This window comes from Nerophis ophidion, linkage group LG02 (genome assembly GCF_033978795.1).
Source record: "Nerophis ophidion isolate RoL-2023_Sa linkage group LG02, RoL_Noph_v1.0, whole genome shotgun sequence".
Lineage (NCBI taxonomy): Eukaryota > Metazoa > Chordata > Actinopteri > Syngnathiformes > Syngnathidae > Nerophis > Nerophis ophidion.
The window spans coordinates 1,644,440-1,667,308 of NC_084612.1; the positions used below are offsets into that span (position 1 = coordinate 1,644,440).

At 39.1% G+C, this 22,869-nt stretch overlaps 1 protein-coding gene across 1 annotated transcript in view; it reads left to right on the forward strand.

Annotated features, from left to right (window-relative positions):
- The window catches only part of LOC133535774 (annexin A2-like), a 37,160-nt gene extending 15,529 nt beyond the window's left edge, over positions 1-21,631 (forward strand). Inside the window, exons 2-13 of the mRNA XM_061875701.1 lie at positions 6,224-6,279; positions 6,360-6,453; positions 6,543-6,637; positions 6,713-6,826; positions 6,913-7,003; positions 13,009-13,088; positions 13,166-13,225; positions 15,315-15,408; positions 15,515-15,610; positions 18,407-18,465; positions 18,541-18,663; positions 21,420-21,631. Of these exons, the coding sequence (XP_061731685.1) occupies positions 6,229-6,279; positions 6,360-6,453; positions 6,543-6,637; positions 6,713-6,826; positions 6,913-7,003; positions 13,009-13,088; positions 13,166-13,225; positions 15,315-15,408; positions 15,515-15,610; positions 18,407-18,465; positions 18,541-18,663; positions 21,420-21,479 (1,017 nt within the window). The 5' untranslated portion in view covers positions 6,224-6,228 and the 3' untranslated portion in view covers positions 21,480-21,631. The remainder of the gene's footprint in view (positions 1-6,223; positions 6,280-6,359; positions 6,454-6,542; positions 6,638-6,712; positions 6,827-6,912; positions 7,004-13,008; positions 13,089-13,165; positions 13,226-15,314; positions 15,409-15,514; positions 15,611-18,406; positions 18,466-18,540; positions 18,664-21,419) is intronic.
- The last annotated feature ends 1,238 nt before the right edge of the window (positions 21,632-22,869 follow it).

The following is a 22,869-nucleotide window of genomic DNA, read 5'->3' on the forward strand; positions in this document are numbered from 1 at the left end:
AACAAAAAAGAATAGTTTTGGGTGGATTATAGGAGACATATGTAATAAAGTTAAAATTGACAATATTAAAGTTAGTCCTACAGTACCAATGCCTGCAATACCACCGTGGATGTTTGATAACCCAAAAGAAAACATGCAATTACTAAAGAATAGAAATTTAAATAGTTACCGGATAGAAAAATGGATTGAGATATGATATATACGGATGCATCAAAAACTATATAAAAAAAAATAAAGGTAAGAGCTGTAGCAGTTATCCCACAAGGAAACATAGTATTAAATAAAATAATCAGTGATAAACTATCTGTTTTTACGGGGGAATTGGTAGCAATTTATATGGCGGTTAACTGGATAGAGGAAAACAAAGCAAGGAAAGTAGTTGTGTGCTCGCAGTCCAACAGTGCATTGATGAGCATAAAAAACATAGCATCAGAAACAAGACAAGATTTAGTTTATGAAATAGTTCAGGCAATCTATAGAATAAATAAAGCGGGAGGTGTGGTAACATTTCTTTGGGTTCCTTGGAAGATATTGTAGGATGGAATTCACAACCCATAGGATATAAAGCATTATACACGTATTTAAAAAACATTGGGTTAAATAAAAGAATATAGAGTAGGGATCCATCTTGATCCACACTCCATTTCAACCAGAAGGTTGCTTGGCGGAAACAACCGCCCACCTCCGGAATCAGTCCCCGCCCATTCCCCTTAGGCGCGAAATTCATTTGAGCGAAAGACATTGGAATGAGAGGAGCTCTTTAAAGCTCCTGAGAATCTTAAAAAGCTTACAGAAACTTACAGCGGGTGCCTGTCGGACATTCACCGTCGTTTTCGATGATTTCCCCTCGGAGCAAGGATTCGATGTCTGGAGTCTTTGGCGCAATCAAACCTTCTCCTCTGCCTGGAACGGCCGTTGACGGACCCGCCAGCTTTAAGGGAGACCAGTGAGCAAGAGATGTAAACGGAAAATCTGTAAGTAAATATATGTATATATGTATCGTATACCGCATGTTTTTTTTCTTGTAAAATGAGAATCATTTGACTCACCAGACTGCGATTGTGTTAAAACGATCGCGTTAGGATCTTACGGCAAATCCTCTATGAAACTAAATAATGAATACACATAATATTAAATAATTTGAAGGTTTAAACACACCTCGAAAATCATCTTCCAACTTTGTAAGACCGTTTAAGCAAAGTTCATCGTCTTTCACTTCGTCGTCATCGGCTGTTAAAAAAAAAAAAGGTATTACATCGTCGTACAAGTGTAATGCTTTTAACGTTTAAATGCTTAAATGGAGTTAAACCAATGTCTAATAACATGGTAAAGCAGAGGTAATGGTGTGTGTGTGTGTGTGTGTGTGTGTGTGTGTGTGTGTGCGTGTGTGTGTGTGTGTATGTGTGTGTGTGTGTGTGTGTGTGTGTGCGTGCGTGTGTGTGTGTGTGCGTGCGTGTCCTGTTGATTCAAACGGTCATAAACATTTAAACTGTCAGATGGGAAGTCAGTAAAAACTGAACCCTCCTTTTGTCCCCCAAACTGACCTGTTGATTCAAACGACCGTAAAGACCAGTTGCTACGTGACACTGTGTTCTGCGATAGTTTTTTCCATCTGTTTAAATATGTTTTCGTGAGGTACGGAAGTTGTTTCAGTGCGTACGAATGTGTGTGTGTGTGTGTGTGTGTGTGTGTGTGTGTGTGTGTGTGTGTGTGTGTGTGTGTGTGTGTGTGTGTGTGTGTGTGTGTGTGTGTGTGTGTGTGTGTGTGTGTGTGTGTGTGCGTGTGTGCGTGCGTGCGTGCGTGCGTGTGTGTGTGTGTGTGTGTGAAGTGTGTGTGTGTGTGTGCGTGTGTGTGCGTGTGTGCGTGTCCACCAAAAACTTCCCAATCCACGATAGATAACGATGAAAATATCGAGAAAGGGCTTCCGTCTCTTCTTTCTTTTAGCTGAAATAAGCAGATATCCCCCATTTCGTATCTGAATACAAATCCAAAAGATCCCTCCCCTTCCAAATCCCATTTCTCACGCAAAGATTCGGTCGGCGGCATCTGAATACGATTTAGAAACACTCGACTTTTTGGCGGAGCGTCAATGTAAGTTTTATTATTTTTATAAATCGAAACAGGCGTTTCACTAATCATGACCGAATCGAACAAAGTCTTTACGCTAACGTATAAAGCTCCACCTCCTCTGCGTGTGTGTGTGTGTGTGTGTGTGTGTGTGTGTGTGTGTGTGTGTGTGAAGTGCGTGCGTGTCCACATCTCCACACGTAACATTCCCAACCATCAATACATCGAAATCTGGAAGTTGTTTCAAACGATCGTAAACATTTAAACTATCAAATATATGGTCACATGCTGCTCAGATGACATTGCTTTCTTAAAAAAACTGAACCCTCCTCTGTTCCCTGTCAGGTCTTAACTCCACCCTCTTCCTGGTTTAACCACTCCCACCGCAGGTCTTAACTCTGCCCTCTTTCTGTTTAAAACTCCACCCTCTTCCTGGTTTAACCACTCCCACCGCAGGTCTTAACTCCACCCTCTTCCGGGTAAGCCACACCCACTTGACCTTGACATTTGAACCTGACATTTGAACCTGACCTTTAACCTTGACCTTTAACCTTGACCCCCTCATAAATCATTAACCTTTGAACTTGACCCCTCATAAATCATTGACCTTTGACCTTGAGGGTCATAAATCATTGTTTTATGGGGGGTCATAAATCACTTTTGACTAAAGGTAGGGACTTAACTTCTCTGCTCAGGATAGCATTTGAATGCTGTTTTTAATATTGTTGTGCAGCACATTGGAAACATTTTGTTGTTTAAATGTGCTATATAAATAAAGTGGATTGGATCATTTGTGGTCCACTAAGCGCTTCACTAGCATCTGCTGATCAAGGTGCACATAGTAAAAATACTTGTCAAAGTTTGTTTGTGAGGAAACCCAAGATTCAGAGATGAAGGCAGGCATTGGATAGGAAAACATGATTTTATAAAAATACTAAAACAAAAACAAACCAAAGGGGTACAACAAAAAGCGCACACGAGGCGGGTAACAAACAAAGAGAGCTAGCATGGGAATTAGAAAATAAACGGAACTTAGCATGGAAGCTAGCAAAAAACAAAAAGGCCGAGCGAAGAAGCTAGAAGGTATCGCGCAGGAAACAGAAATCGTACATGTAATATGAAAACAAACTTAAAAGCAGGGAACAAAAGGCAGTAAGCTACAAACCGCAATCAAATATAGCTTACCGCAACGCTGCATTGACAAGACATGACACGACAGGTAGCAACAACAAGAGCGACAATAATCCAGTAACTGACTGGAGGACAAAAACAGACTCAAATAGAAACGGGCTGATTGACACCAGGTGTGGCCAGGTGCCAATCAGCCGCAGCTGAGGGAAAAACAGCACACGGGGGAAAAAACAGGAAACAGACAAAATTAGAGCGCTGACAGGAACTAAAAACAGGAAATACTAAACACACACAGAGGAAAAACCAAAACACAAACAAACTGTCAGTGGCAAGACTGACAATACTATTTAAAACAAAACTAATAAAAAACATAAAAAAGTGGAATGAAAGAACAAACAGGTGAAATGCAATGATAAAAAGTTACAATGTTGATTCCAGTAACACAAAGTTGCAATGCAGGCGCTTTTTACTTTTAAACTGTCATTGCTTAAAAAATAATAATGAATGAAAACCAATGTTATGATTTATTGAGGTATTCAAGGATCCAATTACATCAAATATTCCACTTTAAAATGTACTTTGGGGAAAACATTGCATATTTCTTGTGCTTGGCATTTAAAAAACTAAGTGTTCTTTCACAAAAAGGGTATAAAAAAAAATAAAAATACATTTAAAAAAAAAAAAACAACAACTAATAATTGGCAGATAGACCTGAAGTTGATTGAGAGACTTAAGTCTTCAGAGTAAAAAAAAAAGCATGACTTATGTTAAACACTTTTATGAGTAAGGCTCTCTTGGATCCTCAATAATTTTAACGGGAAATCTGTCATTGCTCAAAAAATAATAATTAATTAAAATTAATAGTGTTATGAATTATTGGCTTTTTTGGCTCCAAATATTACACTTGGGGGGGGAAATATTGCAAAATTTGTGTTTTTGCTATGAAAAACTGGATTTTCTTTGACAATAAGGGCATGACATTTTTTTAAAAAGTATTAACATTATATGGGTAATATAGTTGATTAGGTGTTAAAATAAAATTTAAAAATGTATGACCTATTCTATTTTTTTAAACTGTCATTGCTCTAAAAATAATAATGAATCAAAATCAATATTGTTATGAATTATTGACCTATTTAGGCTCTACTTACTTCACATCAAATATTATATTTTGGCCTTTTATTTTTTTAATAAAATATTGCATATTTAGGATTTTTTTGCCACAAAAAATTAGCAAAAAACTTAATTTTTGTATTTTTTTTTTTACTTTATATCGACATATAGCCCTGAAGTTGATCTGGAGATTTACATGGTAAATAATAAACAATGAATTAAAGGCCTACTGAAATTAGATTTTCTTATTTAAACGGGGATAGCAGCTCCATTCTATGTGTCATACTTGATCATTTCAAGATATTGCCATATTTTTGCTGAAAGGATTTAGTAGAGAACATCAACCATAAAGTTCGCAACTTTTAGTCGCTAATAAAAAAGCCTTGCCTGTACCGGAAGTAGCAGACGATGTGCGCGTGACGTCACTGGTTGTAGGGCTCCTCCCATCCTCACATTGTTTACAATGTGAGCCACTAGCAGTAGGAGCAATTCGGACCGAGAACGCGACAATTTCCCCATTAATTTGAGTGAGGATGAAATATTCGTGGATGAGGAAATTTAGAGTGAAGGACTAGAAAAAAAGTAAAAAAAAAAAAAAGTCGATTGCAGTGGGAGCGATTCAAATGTTATTAGACACATTCACTACGATAATTATGGAAAATCCCTTATATGCCTATTGTGTTGCTAGTGTTTTACTGAGATTAAATAGTAACTGAAAGTCTGAGGGAAGTCACGCAGCTGCAGCAGGACGGAAGCTCTGCTGATGTCTCCGGTAAGAGCCGACTTATTACCACAATTTTCTCACCAAAAACTGCCGGTTGACATGTAGTTGGGATCCATGTTCGCTTGACCGCTCTGATCCATAATAAAGCTTTACCACTAGCGGTAAGAGCAATTCGGACCGAGAATGCGACAATTTCCCCATTAATTTGAGCGAAGATGAAAGATTCGTGGATGAGGATATTGATAGTGAAGGACTACAAACAAATATATATATAAAAAGTAAAAAAAACAGGCGATAGCGATTCAGATCTTTTTAAACACATTTACTAGGATAATTCTGGAAAATCCCTTATCTGCTATTGAGTTGTTAGTGTTTTAGTGAGATTAAATAGTACCTGAAGTCGGAGGGGTGTGGCCACGGGTGTCTTGACGCCAGAGTCTCTGAGGGAAGTCACGCTGATCTCCGGTAAGAGGCGACTTTATACCACCATTTTCTCACCGAAAACTGCCGGTTGACATGTAGTCGGGATCCATGTTCGCTTGACCGCTCTGAACCATAGTAAAGCTTCACCTCCGGGAATTCTAAACAAGGAAACACCGTGTGTTTGTGTGGCTAAAGGCTAAAGCTTCCCACCTCCATCTTTCTACTTTGACTTCTCCATTATTAATTGAACAAACTGCAAAGGATTCAGCAACACAGACGTCCAGAATACTGTGTAATTATGCGATTAAAGCAGACGACTTATAGCTTGGATCGGGCTAGAAAATAATGTCCGCTACAACCCGAGACGTCAAACGTACGCGTCATCATACCGCGACGTTTTCAACACGACACTTCGCGGGAAATTCAAAATTGTAATTTAGTAAACTAAAAAGGCCGTATTGGCATGTGTTGCAATGTTAATATTTCATCATTGATATATAAACTATCAGACTGTGTGGTCGCTAGTAGTGGGTCTCAGTAGGCCTTTAAAGAAATAACATATGACTTATATTTAGCATTTTTATGACTAAGACCCTCCCGGGTCCCTTGGACCAAACTTGACGGCAGCCCTAAAGATTAAAAAAATGTTTATATATCGTAATGGTTTTGAAAATTAAAAATATGCATGCTTACATTATTCCAGTGCCACTGAGCTCCAGTAATGAAAGATGCTCGGTTGGTCACATGATCACTTCCTCCCTACAGGTCACATGGCACTGGTGTCTGAGTTCCTGAGTCAGCTGACGCTGTCGCACAGCGGGGTGAGGGATGACGTTGCACAGGATGTACGTATATCTCTAAAAGAAAAACCCGACTAGAACATTCTGTCGCGTCTCTGCAGGAGAGGGAGCCCCTGTTCCCCACCGTGGTCCCGGTCAGAGACTTTGACCCGGCCATAGACGCCGCACGCTTGGACGCGGCTCTCAAAGTCAAAGGTGGGACGAGGATACGCCACGGAACGTCACAATAAAATGATTTCACTGTCAGTGTTTCCACGGCGATGATGACGTCATCTCGTCTGCAGGGGTGGACGAGCAAACCGTCATCGATATCCTGACCAGGAGAACCTACGACCAGCGGCGGGAGATTGCTTTCGATTATGAGCGACTCGCCAAAAAGGTTCTACATGTCTCCGACGTGACCCCCAACTTTATACGTGTGACATCATCAACATCGTCACGGTTTGCGTTGTAGGACCTCACCGTGGCCCTGAAGGGGGCGTTGTCGGGTTCTCTAGAGGCGCTGATGCTGGGCCTGATGAAGAGCCCCACCCAGTACGACGCCTCTGTGCTCAACGGCGCCATGAAGGTCACATTGGGCGTCACGAACCGCCAACCGTCCGACAGAGATGAGAAAAAACGGCAAACTTTGAGACTTGTTTTTTTACCCTTCAGGGTCTCGGAACCGACGAGGAGACTCTCAACGAGATCGTCTGCTCCAGAAACAAGGAGGAACTCGCCCAGATCAAAACAGTTTACAGAGAAAGTGTGTCCCGGTGTATTCCCGTCACAGACGTTTGTCAGCTAGCATTGATAGAAGCAGTTTGCATAGATTATTACTCATTTGCAATAGTTAGCATTTACAGGTGAAGCTATCATGAATTGTTATCAATTGGTATCAGTTGGCATCAGGACCATTAAGCATCAATTAGTATAAGATAGCATCAACAAGCATTGATAAAAACAACTAACATCAGTTATTCTTGATAGAATTAGCTAGCATCTGTTAGGATTGATAAAAGCAACTAGCGTCAGTTAGCATTAACAGAAGTAGCTAACATCAGTTAGCCTTGATATAATTAGCTAGAAGTAGCTACCGTCAGTTAGAAGCCATAGCAGCAACTAGTGTCAGTTAGCATTAACAGAAGCAGCTAACATCAATTAATATTAACAGAAGCAGCTAACGTCAGTTAGCATTGATAGAGGCAGATAACAGTTAGATGTCATCTTATTATAGCAGCTAGCTATAATAAGCAGCTAGCTTCAGTTATCATTGATATAAGCAGCTAGAATCGGTTAGCATTGATAGTAGCAGCTAACATCAGTCAGCTTTGATAAAAGCACCTAGCATCACGGTAGAAGCAGGTAACATCAGTTAGCATTTATATAAGCAGCTAGCATTGGTTTGCATTGATATAATCAGCTATCATCATCTAGTATTAATAGAAGCAGCTATTGTCATTTAGCATTGATAGAAGCAGCTAACGTCAGTTAGCATTGATAGAGACAGATAACATCAGTTAGATGTCATCTTATTATAGCAGCTAGCTTCAGTTATCATTGATATAAGCAGCTAGAATCGGTTAGCATTGATAGTAGCAGCTAACATCAGTCACCTTTGTTAAAAAAGCACCTAGCATCACGATAGAAGCAGCTAACATCAGTTAACATTGATATAAGCAGCTAGCATTGGTTTGCATTGATATAATCAGCTAGCATCATTTAGTATTAATAGAAGCAGCTATTGTCAGTTAGCATTGATAGAAGCAGCTAACATCAGTTAGCATTGATAAAATCAGCCATCTTAAGTTAGCATTGATAATAAGCAACTAAAATCAGTCAGCATTGATAAAAGCAGCTAATATCAGTTAGCATTGATACAAGCAGCGAGCATTAGTCAGCGCAAGCTTACATGAAACAGAATTGATTGAAACAGCTAACATCGGTTCAGATTGATAGAAGAACCTAGTATCAGTGAGCCTTGATATAATTAGCTATCATCAGTTAACATTAAAATACGAGCGGTTAGAATCAACCAGCATTGATAAAAGCAGCCAGCATCAGTTAGCATTAATAGAATCAGCCAGGTTAACTTACCATTGATAATAAGCAGCTAGTTTCAGTTTGCATTGATTATAAGCAGTTCGTATCAGTCAGCATTGATAGAAGCCACTAGCATCAGTTAGCACTGATAGAAGCAGCTAATATCAGTTAGCATTGATAAAAGAAGCTAACATCAGTTAGCATTGATAGAAGCGCTGGTATCACTCAGCGCAAGCTCACATGAGACAGCATTGATAGAAGCAGCTAACATCGGTTGGCATTGATTTAAGAAGCTAGCATCAGTTAGCACCAATAGAATCAGCCGGCTTAAGTTAGCATTGATAATAAGCAGCTAGTTTTAGTTAACATTGATTATAAGCAGCTCAAATCAGTCAGCGTTGATAGAAGTAGCTAACATCAGTCAGCATTGATAAAAGCAGCTAGCATCAGTTTGCACTTTTAGAAGCAGCTAACATCAATTTGTGTTACGAGCAGCTAATATCAGTTAGCATTAAAATAATCAGCTAACTTAAGTTAGCATTGATAATTCTCAGCTAGTTTCAGTTAGCATTAATAATAAGCAGCTCAAATCAGTCAGCATGGATAGATGTAGCTAGCATCAGTCAGCATTGATAAAAGCAGCAAGCATTAGTTAGCACTACTAGCAGCAGCTAATATTAGTTAGCATTGATATAAGCAGTTAGCATCAATTTGCGCAAGCTCACATGAGACAGCATTGATAGAAGCAGCTAACATCGGTTGGCATTGATTGAAGAAGCTAGCATCAGTTAGCATTAATAGAATCAGCTGGCTTAAGTTAGCATTGATAATAAGTAGCTAGTTTTAGTTAGCATTGATAATAAGCAGCTCGAATCAGTCAGCGTTGATAGAAGTAGCTAACATCAGTCAGCATTGATAAAAGCAGCTGGCATCAGTTAGCATTAATAGAATCAGCCAGCTTAAGTTAGCATTGATAATAAACAGCCAGTTTCAGTTAGCATTGAGTGATTGATTGATTGATACTTTTATTAGTAGATTGCACAGTACAGTACATATTCCGTACAATTGACCACTAAATGGTAACACCCAAATAAGTTTTTCAACTTCTTTAAGTCAGGGTCCACGTTAATCAAGTCATGGTAAGCACTGATCAAAAGCAGCTAGCATCAGTTTGCACTTATAGAAGCAGCTAACATCTATTTGTGTTACGAGCAGCTAATATCAGTTAGCATTAAAATAATCAGCCAGCTTAAGTTAGCATTGATAATAAGCAGCTAGTTTTAGTTAGCATTGATAATAAGCAGCTTGAATCAGTCATCATTGATAAAAGCAGCTAGCATAGTTAGCACTGATAGAAGCAGCTACCATGAATTGATTAACGTGGACCCCGACTTAAACAAGTTGAAAAACTTATTGGGGTGTTACCATTTAGTGGTCAATTGTACTGAATATGTACTGTACTATGCAATCTACTAATAAAAGTATCAATCAATCAATCAATCAGCTAGTCTTAGTTAGCATTGATATGAGCAGTTAGCATCAGCTAGCGCAAGCTCACATGAGACAGCATTGATAGAAGCAGCTAACATCGGTTGGCATTGTTTGAAGAAGCTAGCATCAGTTTGCATTGATATAATCCGCCGGTTTCAGTTAGCATTGATAAGAAGCCGCTAGTTTTAGTTAGTATTGATAATAAGCAGCTCGAATCAGTCAGCGTTGATAGAAGTAGCTAACATCAGTCAGCATTGATAAAAGCAGCTGGCATCAGTTAGCATTAATAGAATCAGACAGCTTAAGTTAGCATTGATAATAAGCAGCCAGTTTCAGTTAGCATTGAGTGATGGATTGATTGATACTTTTATTAGTAGATTGCACAGTACAGTACATATTCCGTACAATTGACCACTAAATGGTAACACCCAAATAAGTTTTTCAACTTCTTTAAGTCAGGGTCCACGTTAATCAAGTCATGGTAAGCACTGATAAAAAGAAGCTAGCATCAGTTTGCACTTATAGAAGCAGCTAACATCTATTTGTGTTACGAGCAGCTAATATCAGTTAGCATTAAAATAATCAGCCAGCTTAAGTTAGCATTGATAATAAGCAGCTAGTTTTAGTTAGCATTGATAATAAGCAGCTTGAATCAGTCATCATTGATAAAAGCAGCTAGCATAGTTAGCACTGATAGAAGCAGCTACCATGAATTGATTAACGTGGACCCCGACTTAAACAAGTTGAAAAACTTATTCGGGTGTTACAATTTAGTGGTCAATTGTACGGAATATGTACTGTACTGTGCAATCTACTAATAAAAGTATCAATCAATCAATCAATCAGCTAGTCTTAGTTAGCATTGATATGAGCAGTTAGCATCAGCTAGCGCAAGCTCACATGAGACAGCATTGATAGAAGCAGCTAACATCGGTTGGCATTGTTTGAAGAAGCTAGCATCAGTTAGCATTGATATAATCCGCCGGTTTCAGTTAGCATTGATAAGAAGCCGCTAGTTTTAGTTAGTATTGATAATAAGCAGCTCGAATCAGTCAGCGTTGATAGAAGTAGCTAACATCAGTCAGCATTGATAAAAGCAGCTGGCATCAGTTAGCATTAATAGAATCAGACAGCTTAAGTTAGCATTGATAATAAGCAGCTAGTTTCAATTAGCATTGAGTGATTGATTGATTGATACTTTTATTAGTAGATTGCACAGTACAGTACATATTCCGTACAATTGACCACTAAATGGTAACACCCAAATAAGTTTTTCAACTTCTTTAAGTCAGGGTCCACGTTAATCAAGTCATGGTAAGCACTGATAAAAAGCAGCTAGCATCAGTTTGCACTTATAGAAGCAGCTAACATCTATTTGTGTTACGAGCAGCTAATATCAGTTAGCATTAAAATAATCAGCCAGCTTAAGTTAGCATTGATAATAAGCAGCTATTTTTAGTTAGCATTGATAATAAGCAGCTTGAATCAGTCAGCATTGATAGATGTAGCTAGCATCAGTCATCAATGATAAAAGCAGCTAGCATAGTAAGCACTGATAGAAGCAGCTAGTCTTAGTTAGCATTGATATGAGCAGTTAGCATCAGTTAGCGCAAGCTCACATGAGACAGCATTGATAGAAGCAACTAACATCGGTTGGCATTGTTTGAAGAAGCTAGTATCAGTTAGCGTTGATATAATCCGCCGGTTTCAGTTAGCATTGATAAGAAGCCGCTAGTTTTAGTTAGTATTGATAATAAGCAGCTCGAATCAGTCAGCGTTGATAGAAGTAGCTAACATCAGTCAGCATTGATAAAAGCAGCTGGCATCAGTTAGCATTAATAGAATCAGACAGCTTAAGTTAGCATTGATAATAAACAGCTAGTTTCAGTTAGCATTGATAATAAGCAGCTAGTTTCAGTTAGCATTGATAATAAGCAGCTGGTTTTCGTTTGCATTGATAGAAGCAACTAGCATCAGTCAGCATTGATAAAAGCAGCTAGCATCAGTTGGCATTGATAGAAGCAACTAGCATCAGTTGGCATTGATAAAAGCAGCTAGCATCAGTTAGCATTGATAAAAGCAGCTAGTTTCAGTTAGCATTGATAATAAGCAGCTGGTTTTCGTTTGCATTGATAATAAGCAGCTCGAATCAGTCAGCATTGATAGAAGCAACTAGCATCAGTTGGCATTGATAAAAGCAGCTAGCATCAGTTAGCATTGATAATAAGCAGCTAGTTTCAGTTAGCATTGATAATAAGCAGCTAGTTTCAGTTAGCATTGATAATAAGCAGCTGGTTTTCGTTTGCATTGATAGAAGCAACTAGCATCAGTCAGCATTGATAAAAGCAGCTAGCATCAGTTGGCATTGATAGAAGCAACTAGCATCAGTTGGCATTGATAAAAGCAGCTAGCATCAGTTAGCATTGATAATAAGCAGCTAGTTTCAGTTAGCATTGATAATAAGCAGCTAGTTTCAGTTAGCATTGATAATAAGCAGCTGGTTTTCGTTTGCATTGATAGAAGCAACTAGCATCAGTCAGCATTGATAAAAGCAGCTAGCATCAGTTGGCATTGATAGAAGCAACTAGCATCAGTTGGCATTGATAAAAGCAGCTAGCATCAGTTAGCATTGATAAAAGCAGCTGGCATCAGTTAGCATTAATAGAATCAGACAGCTTAAGTTAGCATTGATAATAAGCAGCTAGTTTCAGTTAGCATTGATAATAAGCAGCTAGTTTCAGTTAGCATTGATAATAAGCAGCTGGTTTCAGTTTGCATTGATAATAAGCAGCTGGTTTCAGTTAGCATTGATAATAAGCAGCTAGTTTCAGTTTGCATTGATAGAAGCAACTAGCATCAGTCAGCATTGATAAAAGCAGCTAGCATCAGTTAGCATTGATAGAATCAGCTAGCATCAGTTAGCGTTGATAGAAGCAGTTAGCATCCGTTAGCGTTGATAGAAGCAGTTAGCATCCGTTAGCGTTGATAGAAGCAGTTAGCATCAGTTAGCGTTGATAGAAGTAGCTAGCATTAGTTAGCATTGATAGAAGAAGTTAGCATCAGTTAGCATTACTAGAAACAGCTAGCATAAGTTAGTCTTGATATAATTAGCTATCATCAGTTCACATTAACAGAAGAAACTAACATCAGTTAGCATTGATAAAAGCAGTTAGCATCATAATGAGTTACAGCGTTGAAGTCTGCCTCACGACTGGATGTATGTTGCTGTGTCCACAGTGTTTAAGAAAGATCTAGAAAAAGACGTGGCAGGAGACACTTCGGGAGACTTTGCCAAGCTGCTCTTGGCTCTCATTCAGGTTCCTAACACCACTTGTCACCTCTTAACCATACAACGGATGTTCTGAAACATCTGATTGAACCTTTTCCCCCTCAGAACAAACGAGATGAACCCTCCAACGTGGTGGAATATCAGCAGATTGACGACGATGCCAGAGTGGGTTTGTTAACGTCCATCAATCCAGTGTTTTTCAACCACCAAATATTGTGTGCCAAGGGAGATTTTTTTTTTACACCTAATTGGGTTAAAAATATTTTTTTTGCAAACCAGTAATTATAATCCGCAAACAATGTGCTGTCTAGAGCTCTGCAGAGTAACCGTGTAATACTTTTCCATACCGACACCCATAATGATTTGTGGATGTCGGTAAACATGGTGTGTCGTGATCACAATATGCGGGAGGCAGCGTGCAGGTAAAAAGGTATCTAACGCTTAAACCAAAAATAAACAGACGGCGAGTGAAGGCATTGAAGTCATTGAAGCTTAGGGATGGCTGTGCAAAACTAAACTAAAACTGAACTGGCTGGAAAGTAAACAAAAACAGAATGCTGGATGACAGCAAAGACTTAAAGCGTGTGGAGCAGACAGCGTCCACAAAGTACATCCGTACATGACATGACAATCAACAATGTCCCCACAAAGAAGGATAGCGTCCACAAAACTTGATTGCAAAGCAGGTGTGGGGGAAGAGGGTACATGGAAGACATGAAACTGCTGCAGGAAAATACCAACAAAACAGGAAAAGCCACCAAAATAAGAGTGCAAGACAAGAAGTAAAATGCTACACACAGGAAAACACCAACAAATTAAAAATAAGTCAGGGTGTGATGTGACAAGTGGTGAGGCCGGAGGCAATGGACGTCGAGTGGGTCTAACATAATAGTGTGAGAGTCCAGTCCAAAGTGGATCCAACATAATAGTGAGAGTCCAGTCCATAGTGGATCTAACATAATAGTAACAGTCCAGTCCATGGTGGTTCTAACATAATAGTAACAGTCCAGTCCATGGTGGATCTAACATAATAGTAACAGTCCAGTCCATAGTGGATCCAACATAATAGTGAGAGTCCAGTCCATAGTGGATCTAACATAATAGTGTGAGAGTCCAGTCCATAGTGGATCTAACATAATAGTGAGGGTCTAGTCCATAGTGGATCTAACATAATAGTGAGAGTCCAGTCCATAGTGGGTCTAACATAATTGTGAGAGTCCAGTCCATAGTGGATCTAACATAATAGTGTGAGAGTCCAGTCCATAGTGGATCTAACATAATAGTGTGAGAGTCCAGTCCATAGTGGATTCAACATAATAGTGAGAGTCCAGTCCATAGTGGATCTAACATAATAGTGAGAGTCCAGTCCATGGTGGATCTAACATAATAGTGTGAGAGTCCAGTCCATAGTGGATCTAACATAATAGTGTTAGAGTCCAGTCCATAGTGGATCTAACATAATAGCGTGAGAGTCCAGTCCATAGTGGATCTAACATAATAGTGAGAGAGTCCAGTCCATAGTGGATCTAACATAATAGTGAAAGTCCAGTCCATGGTGGATCTAACATAATAGTGAGAGTCCAGTCCATAGTGGATCTAACATAATAGTGAGAGTCCAGTCCATAGTGGATCTAACATAATAGTGAGAGTCCAGTCCATAGTGGATCTAACATAATAGTGAGAGTCCAGTCCATAGTGGATCTAACATAATAGTGAGAGTCCAGTCCATAGTGGATCTAACATAATAGTGAGAGTCCAGTCCATAGTGGATCTAACATAATAGTGAGAGTCCAGTCCATAGTGGATCTAACATAAAAGTGAGAGTCCAGTCCATAGTGGATCTAACATAATAGTGAGAGTCCAGTCCATAGTGGATCTAACATAATAGTGAGAGTCCAGTCCATAGTGGGGCCAGCAGGAGACCATCCCTCAGGGATCCGGAGGCGCGATGCCCAGAACCTTGGGGAACTCCACACGTTACCTTAACATAGTCCGAGGTCACATTGTTATGGGAGACGCACCGCATCCTGTCAGTAAGACGAGGCTAAGTCTGACATAACAATACGTGTTTCGATACGCTCTAACAATTGCGAGAACAACTTTTTATCGTCAATATCGGTTGCTGAGTTTTATTTGTTTTTAATGTTTTCTGCTGGGGATTAAAAAAAAAGCGCCTCGGCTCAAAAAAGGTTGAAAAACACTGCATTCATAAACGAATTTAAGACAATAAAATCCCCACTTGGGTGTCCTTCAGAGTCTCTATGAAGCTGGCGTGAAGCGCAAAGGGACCGACGTGTCCGTCTGGATCGCCATCATGACCCAGAGGAGCGTGCCACACCTGCTGAGAGGTGAGGCAAACTCCCACCAGAAACTGATCCTTTTAATGAGAAATGTACTTCTTGTGTGTGTGTGTGTGTGTGTGTGTGTGTGTGTGTGTGTGTGTGTGTGTGTCAGTGTTTGAGCGCTACAAGAGCTACAGTCCGTACGACATGAAGGAGAGCATCATGAAAGAAGTCAAGGGCGACCTGGAAAAATCCTTCCTGACACTCGGTACTTTTCTAAAAGCATACTTGCCAACCCTCCCGGATTTTCCAGGAGACTCCGGAAATTCAGCGCCTCTCCCGAAAACCACCCGGGACAAATTTTCTCCCGAAAATCTCCCGAAATTCAGGCGGAGATGGAGGCCACGCCCCCTCCAGCTCCATGTGGACCCGGGTTACGTGTCGACAGCCTGTTTTCACGTCCGATTTCCCACAATATAAACAGCGAGCCTGCCCAATGACGTTATAACTGTAGACTGAGCGAAGGCGAGTTCTTGGTTTTTTATGTGGGTTTATTGTCAGGCAGTCTCATTAACGTCTTCCCAGCGAGGCAACAACACACAACAACAGCAGTCATGTTTTCGTCTACCGTAAAACAGTTCGTCCGCCGTAAACAGCAATGTTGTGACACTCTTAAACAGGACAATACTGCCATCTACTGTACATGCATATGTGACAGTAACATCTACGGCAGGGGTCACCAACCTTTTTGAAACCAAGAGCTACTTCTTGGGTACTGATTAATGCGAAGGGCTACCAGTTTGATACACACTTAAATAAATAGCCAATTTTCTCAATCTACTTTTAACTCTGTTATTATTAATAATTAATCATATTTATCTTTGTGGAAACATTGATCATCTTAATGTTTTCTCACAATAAATATATATTTTAAATAGGTCAAAATCCAATCTGCACTTTTCTAGCTGTAAATATACTCCTCCCCTCTTAACCCAAACGCGCCCCCAGCGTCCACCCCCTACCTCCCGAAATCGGAGGTCTCAAGGTTGGCAAGTATGCTAAAAGATGTTTTTTTTTTGGGGGGGCGTAACGTTTCCGTTTGTTACATAAATGGCATGTTAGCATGACAGTGTTTGTATCTGCAAGATAATTAGCATTTAGCATAGCTTTGTTTGGGTTTGTTAGGTAATTAGCATGTTGGCGTGATAGTATTGTTTCCGTTTGTTGGATAATTAGCTTGTTCGCATGCTGGTGTATACATTGTTAGGTAATTAACATGTTAGAATGATAGCATTGTTTCCTTTTGTTTATTAGCATGATCTTGTTTACTTTGTTAGCTATGTAGCATGTTAGGATGATAGCATTGTTTCCGTTTGTTGAATAATTAGCTCTTTAGCATGTTGTTGTTTACTTTGATAGGTATGTAGATTGTTAGCATAATGACATTTTTCCCATTTGTTAATTAATTAGCTTGTTAGCATGCTGTTATTTACTTTGTTATGTATGTAACATGATAGCATAATAGCATGTTTCCTGTTTGTTAGATGATTAACTTGTTAGTATGCTGTTGTTTACCTTTTTAGGTATGTAGCACTTTAGGATAATAGAGTTTTCCCCATTTGTTAAATAATTAGCTTGTTAGCATGCTGTTGTTTACCTTGTCAGGTATGTAGCATGTTAGCATAATAGCATGTTTATTGTGTGTTAGATAATTAACTTGTTAGTATACTTTTGTTTGCCTTGTTATGTATGTAGCATGATAGCATTGCTTCTGTTTATTGAATAATTAGCTTGTTATCATGCTTTTATTTACCTTGTTATGTATGTAGCATGATAGCATTGTTTCCGTTTGTTGAATAATTAGCTTATTGGCATGCTGTTGTTTACCCTGTTATTTATGTAGAATGTTAGCATGAGAGCATTATTTTCGTTTGCAAAATAATTAACTTGTTAGTATGCTTTTGTTTACCTTGATATGTATGTAGCATGTTAGCATGATAGCATTGTTTCTGTTTATTGAATAATTAGCTTGTTAGCATGCTGTTGTTTACCTTGTCATGTATGTAGCATGATAGCATTGTTTCTGTTTATTAAATAATTACCTTGTTAGCATGCTGTTGTTTACCTTGTTATTTATGTAGCATGATAGCATTGTTTCTGTTTATTAAATAATTAGCTTGTTAGCATGCTTTTGTTTGCCTTGTTATGTATGTAGCATGATAGCATTGTTTCCGTTTGTTGAATAATTAGCTTGTTAGCATGCTGTTGTTTACCTAGTTATTTATGTAGCATGTTAGCATGATAGCATTGTTTCCGTTTGCTGAATAATAAGCTTGTTAGTATGCTTTTGTTTACATTGATATGTATGTAGCATGTTAGCATAATAGCATTGTTTCTGTTCATTGAATAATTAGCTTGTTAGCATGCTATTGTTTCCCTTGTTAGGTATGTATCATGACCGCATTGTTTCCGTTTGTTAAATAATTAGCTTGTTAGCATGCTGTTGTTTACCTTATTATTTATGTAGCATGATAGCATTGTTTCTGTTTCTTAAATAATTAGCATGTTAGCATGCTTTTGATTGCCTTGTTATGTATGTAGCATGATAGAATGATAGCATTGTTTCCGTTTGTTGAATAATTAGCTTGTTAGCATGCTGTTGTTTACTTTATGTATGTTGCATGTTAGAATGATAGCTTTGTTTCCGTTTGCTGAAAAATTAGCTTGTTAGCATGCTTGATGTGTGTAGCATGTTAGCATGATAGCATTGTTTCCGTTTTTTGAATAATTAGCTTGTTAGCATGCTGTTGTTTACCTTGTTAGGTGTGTAGCATGTTAGCATAATAGCATGGTTCCTGTTTGTTGGATAATTAACTTGTTCGTATGCTGTTGTTTACCTTTTTAGGTATGTAGCGTTTTAGCATAATAGCATATTTCCCATTTGTTAAATAATTACCTTGTTAGCATGCTGTTGTTTACCTTGTTAGGCATGTAGCATGTTAGCACAAAACACAACTTACGAAGCTTTGAAGCATAGAGGGTCACAGGTGGAATGTGTTGACAGTGGAGTGTTTGGAGAACAAGCAGCTGTACTTCGCCAACAGACTCAACGACGCCATGAAGGTAACGTTTTATGTCCGTCACACCTGCTTGGCTTGACCAGTGAGTGACCTTCGTGTGACCTCCGTGTGACCTCAGACTAAAGGTGCCAAAGAGAAAGTGCTGACTCGCATCATGGTGTCTCGCTGCCAAGTGGACCTGATGAAGATCCGAAGTCAGTTCAAGAAGCAACACAAACGCTCTCTGTACCAAACCATCATTGTACGTATGCTAGCCGCTCTCATCTCCATCCTCATCATCGATGTCATTCTCATCCTTCTCATCATCCTCATATTTCATCTTTATACTCTCGCTCGCTGTTATCCCCACCCTTGTCAATATCCTCATTCTCATCCTTGTGCTCTTCCTTCTCATTCTCATCCATGTCATCTTTGTTTTCATCCACTTCATCTTTATACTCATTCTCATCCACACATTATCATAGCCATCATTTTTATTGTTAGCATCATAACAATTTTTCCTGTTTGTTAATTAATTAGCTCGTTAGCATGGTGTCGTTTACCTCGTTAGGTATGTAGCACGTTAGCATAATAGCATGTTTCCTGGTTGTTGGATAATTATGCTGTTGTATACCTTTTTAGATATGTAGCATTTTAGCATAATAGCATTTTTCACATTTGTTAAATAATTAGCATGTTAGCATCCTTGCTGTTTACCTTGTTAAGTACGTAGCATGTTAGCATTGTGTCCGTTTGGTAAATAATTAGCTTGTTAGCATGCCGTTGTTTACCTTACTCCTTACTCTTCATCCTCATTCTTACTTATCACCATTTTATTCACCCTCACTCTCATCATTCTCATTACCATTTTAATCCTTATCCATATATCCTCATCATCCTTAATAGTCTTCCTCACCCTTATGCCCATCTTCCTTATTCACATTATTCTCATCCCCATCAAATTCCTTATTCTTATCCTCCTCGTCATTCCTATATTCAACCTCATCCTCTTCATTCTCATCCTCATACTCATCATTCTAATCATCCTTATACTTATCCTTCTTAGCATCGTCATTTGTATCCTCTTGCTTGTCATCCTCGTCATCCTAATATTCGTCTTCACTCTTATCATTCTCATCATCCTCATCCCATCATCATCATTTAGGTCCTTACCTAACGTAATCCTTGTCATCCTCATTCTAACCCTAATCCCGCTCACACTCATCTTCATCATTCTTATCATCTTTATAATCATCCTCGAACTCGTCCTTCTCATTATCCTCATTGCCATTATCATTCTTGTTCCCATCCATTATCCTCTCCCCATTATCATCCTGATTATTATCCTCATCCTTCCTATATTCCTCGTCATTCTCATACAGTATCTGTCATTCTCATCATCCTCATTCTTACTTATGTTTATATTCACCCTCACTCTCATCATTTTCATTACCATTATGATCCTTATCCATATATGCTCATCATCCTTAATATTATTCCTCACCCTTATGCCCATTCACATTATTCCTGATTCTTATCCTCCTCTCATTCCTATATTTATCCTCATCCTCCTCATTCTCATCCTTTTCATTGTAATCATCCTTATACTTATCCTTCTCAGCATCGTCATTTGTATCCTCCTGCTTATCATCCTCATCAGCATTATATTCATCGTCACTCTTATCATTCTCATCATCCTCATCCCATCATCATCCTTTAGGTCCTTACCTAACGTAATCCTCGTCATCCTCATTCTAACCCTAATCCCGCTCACACTCATCTTCATCATTCCTATCATCTTTATAATCATCCTCGAACTCGTCCTTCTCATTATCCTCATTGCCGTTATCATTCTTGTTCCCATCCATTATCCTCATCCCCATTATCATCCTGATTATTATCCTCACCCTTATCGTTCCTATATTCCTCGTAATTCTCATACAGTATCTGTCATTCTCATCATTCTCATTCTTACTTATCATGTTTATATTCACCCTCACTCTCATCATTCTCATTACCATTATGATCCTTATCCATATATGCTCATCATCCTTAATATTATTCCTCACCCTTATGCCCATTCACATTATTCTCATCCCCATCAAATTCCTGATTCTTATCCTCCTCTCATTCCTATATTCATCCTCATCCTCCTCATCCTCATCCTTGTCATTTTAATCATCCTTATACTTATCCTTCTCAGCATCGTCATTTGTATCCCCCTGCTTGTCATCCTCGTCATCCTTATATTCGTCTTCACTCTTAGCATTCTCATCATCCTCATCCCATCATCATCTTTTAGGTCCTTACCTAACGTAATCCTTGTCATCCTCATTCTAACCCTAATCCCGCTCACACTCATCTTTATCATTCTTATCATCTTTATAATCATCCTCAAACTCGTCATTCTCATTATCCTCATTGCCATTATCATTCTTGTTCCCATCCATTATCCTCTCCCCATTATCATCCTGATTATTATCCTCATCCTTCCTATATTCCTCGTCATTCTCATACAGTATCTGTCATTCTCATCATCCTCATTATTATGTTTATATTCACCCTCACTCTCATCATTCTCATTACCATTATGATCCTTATCCATATATGCTCATCATCCTTAATATTATTCCTCACCCTTATGCCCATTCACATTATTCTCATCCCCATCAAATTCCTGATTCTTATCCTCCTCTCATTCCTATATTCATCCTCATCCTCCTCATTCTCATCCTTTTCATTTTAATCATCCTTATACTTATCCTTCTCAGCATCGTCATTTGTATCCTCCTGCTTATCATCCTCATCAGCATTATATTCATCGTCACTCTTATCATTCTCATCATCCTCATCCCATCATCATCCTTTAGGTCCTTACCTAACGTAATCCTCGTCATCCTCATTCTAACCCTAATCCCGCTCACACTCATCTTCATCATTCCTATCCTGCTCATTCCCATTATCATGCTCCTCCACATTTTCCTCATTCTCATCCTCATGGTGACCGTGTGGTTTCAGGAGCACACCAAAGGAGACTACCAGATGGCTCTGCTGTCTCTGTGCGGCGGAGACGACTGAACATCTTCCCACCAGACCTCACAAGCTGCCCATTAGGTCATTACCCACAATGCCTCTGTGCCTCATCACGTCTTTATGACGTCATTACCCACAATATCTATATTGTGCTTACCGAGCAGCTTCTCTCAATAAAACGAAGATTTTTTCCTTCTTGTCAGTGTATAGCGGCATGTGACCACCAGAGGGCAGCAGAGACACTCATATAAGTGTTCAATTGCTTTGTTGTGTGTTTGCGGGTGTTGTTGACAAAGAGGCGGGTCGTCAACAACTGCCATGTGATGAAAGCAGCAGAATGCCGGCGGGAATTCTCGACAAACAAAACACGCTTTCTGTTCCGACATTTTGTTACCGCCGCTTGTTAGTGTGCAGCAGAAAGAATATGCAAATAAGGCGTTGCATTTAATGTCTAACAATCACGACTTAGTCACTGACTAGTTGCTCGGCCCGCGGCGTGAAGCCCTGATGGCGGAAAAACGGAGCCTGCTTGTTTTTTTGTTCCATTAGCATAAACCTTTCTTCTGCTCCGCAAACAGCGCAGAAACAACACATTGCACTTTCATCCCAACACGAACGCCGCCAGCCAGCAAATGGTTAGAATGTTTGCCTCCACTTATTTTACATTTCACACAACAAAACACAACAACATGAACTCTAAGAAGTCGAAAACTTTTTTGTTTATTGTATTAACATTTCACACAAATAAACTCTGACAACAAGAAAACTTTATATTAAAATTTAACACTGTTAGGTTTTAGTACTGTTGACAGTTAGAACAAAGACCGTCAGGTTTAAGACTGTTAGAGCTAGCTAGGACTGTTAGGATTAGGACTGTTAGGAGCAACAATGTTAGGACACAGACTGTCAGATCTCAGACTGTTAGGACTAGCTAAAACTGGTAGGTACAAAGACTGTTAAGACAAAGACTGTTAGGTTTAAGACTCTTAGGGCTATGACTGTTAGAGCTAGCTAGGACTGCTAGGATTATGACTGTTAGTACAAAGACTGTTGGGACACATACTGTTAAGACATAGACTGTTAGGTTTAAGACTGTTAGGGCTATGACAGTTAGAGCTAGCTAGTACTGTTAGTACAAAGACTGTCAGGTCAAAGACTGTTAGGACAAATACTGTTAAGATAAAGACTGTTAGGGCTATGACTGTTGGGTTTAAGACTGATAGGGCTATGATTGTTAGAGCTATCTGGGAGTGTTAGGATTAACACTGCTAGTACAAAGACTGTTAGGACAAATACTGTTAAGATAAAGACTGTTAGGGCTATGACTGTTAGGATTAGGACTGTTAGTACAAAGACTGTTAGGACAAAGACTGTCAGGTCTAAGACTGTTTGGGCTATGACTGTTAGAGTTAGGATTAGGACTGTTAGTGCAAAT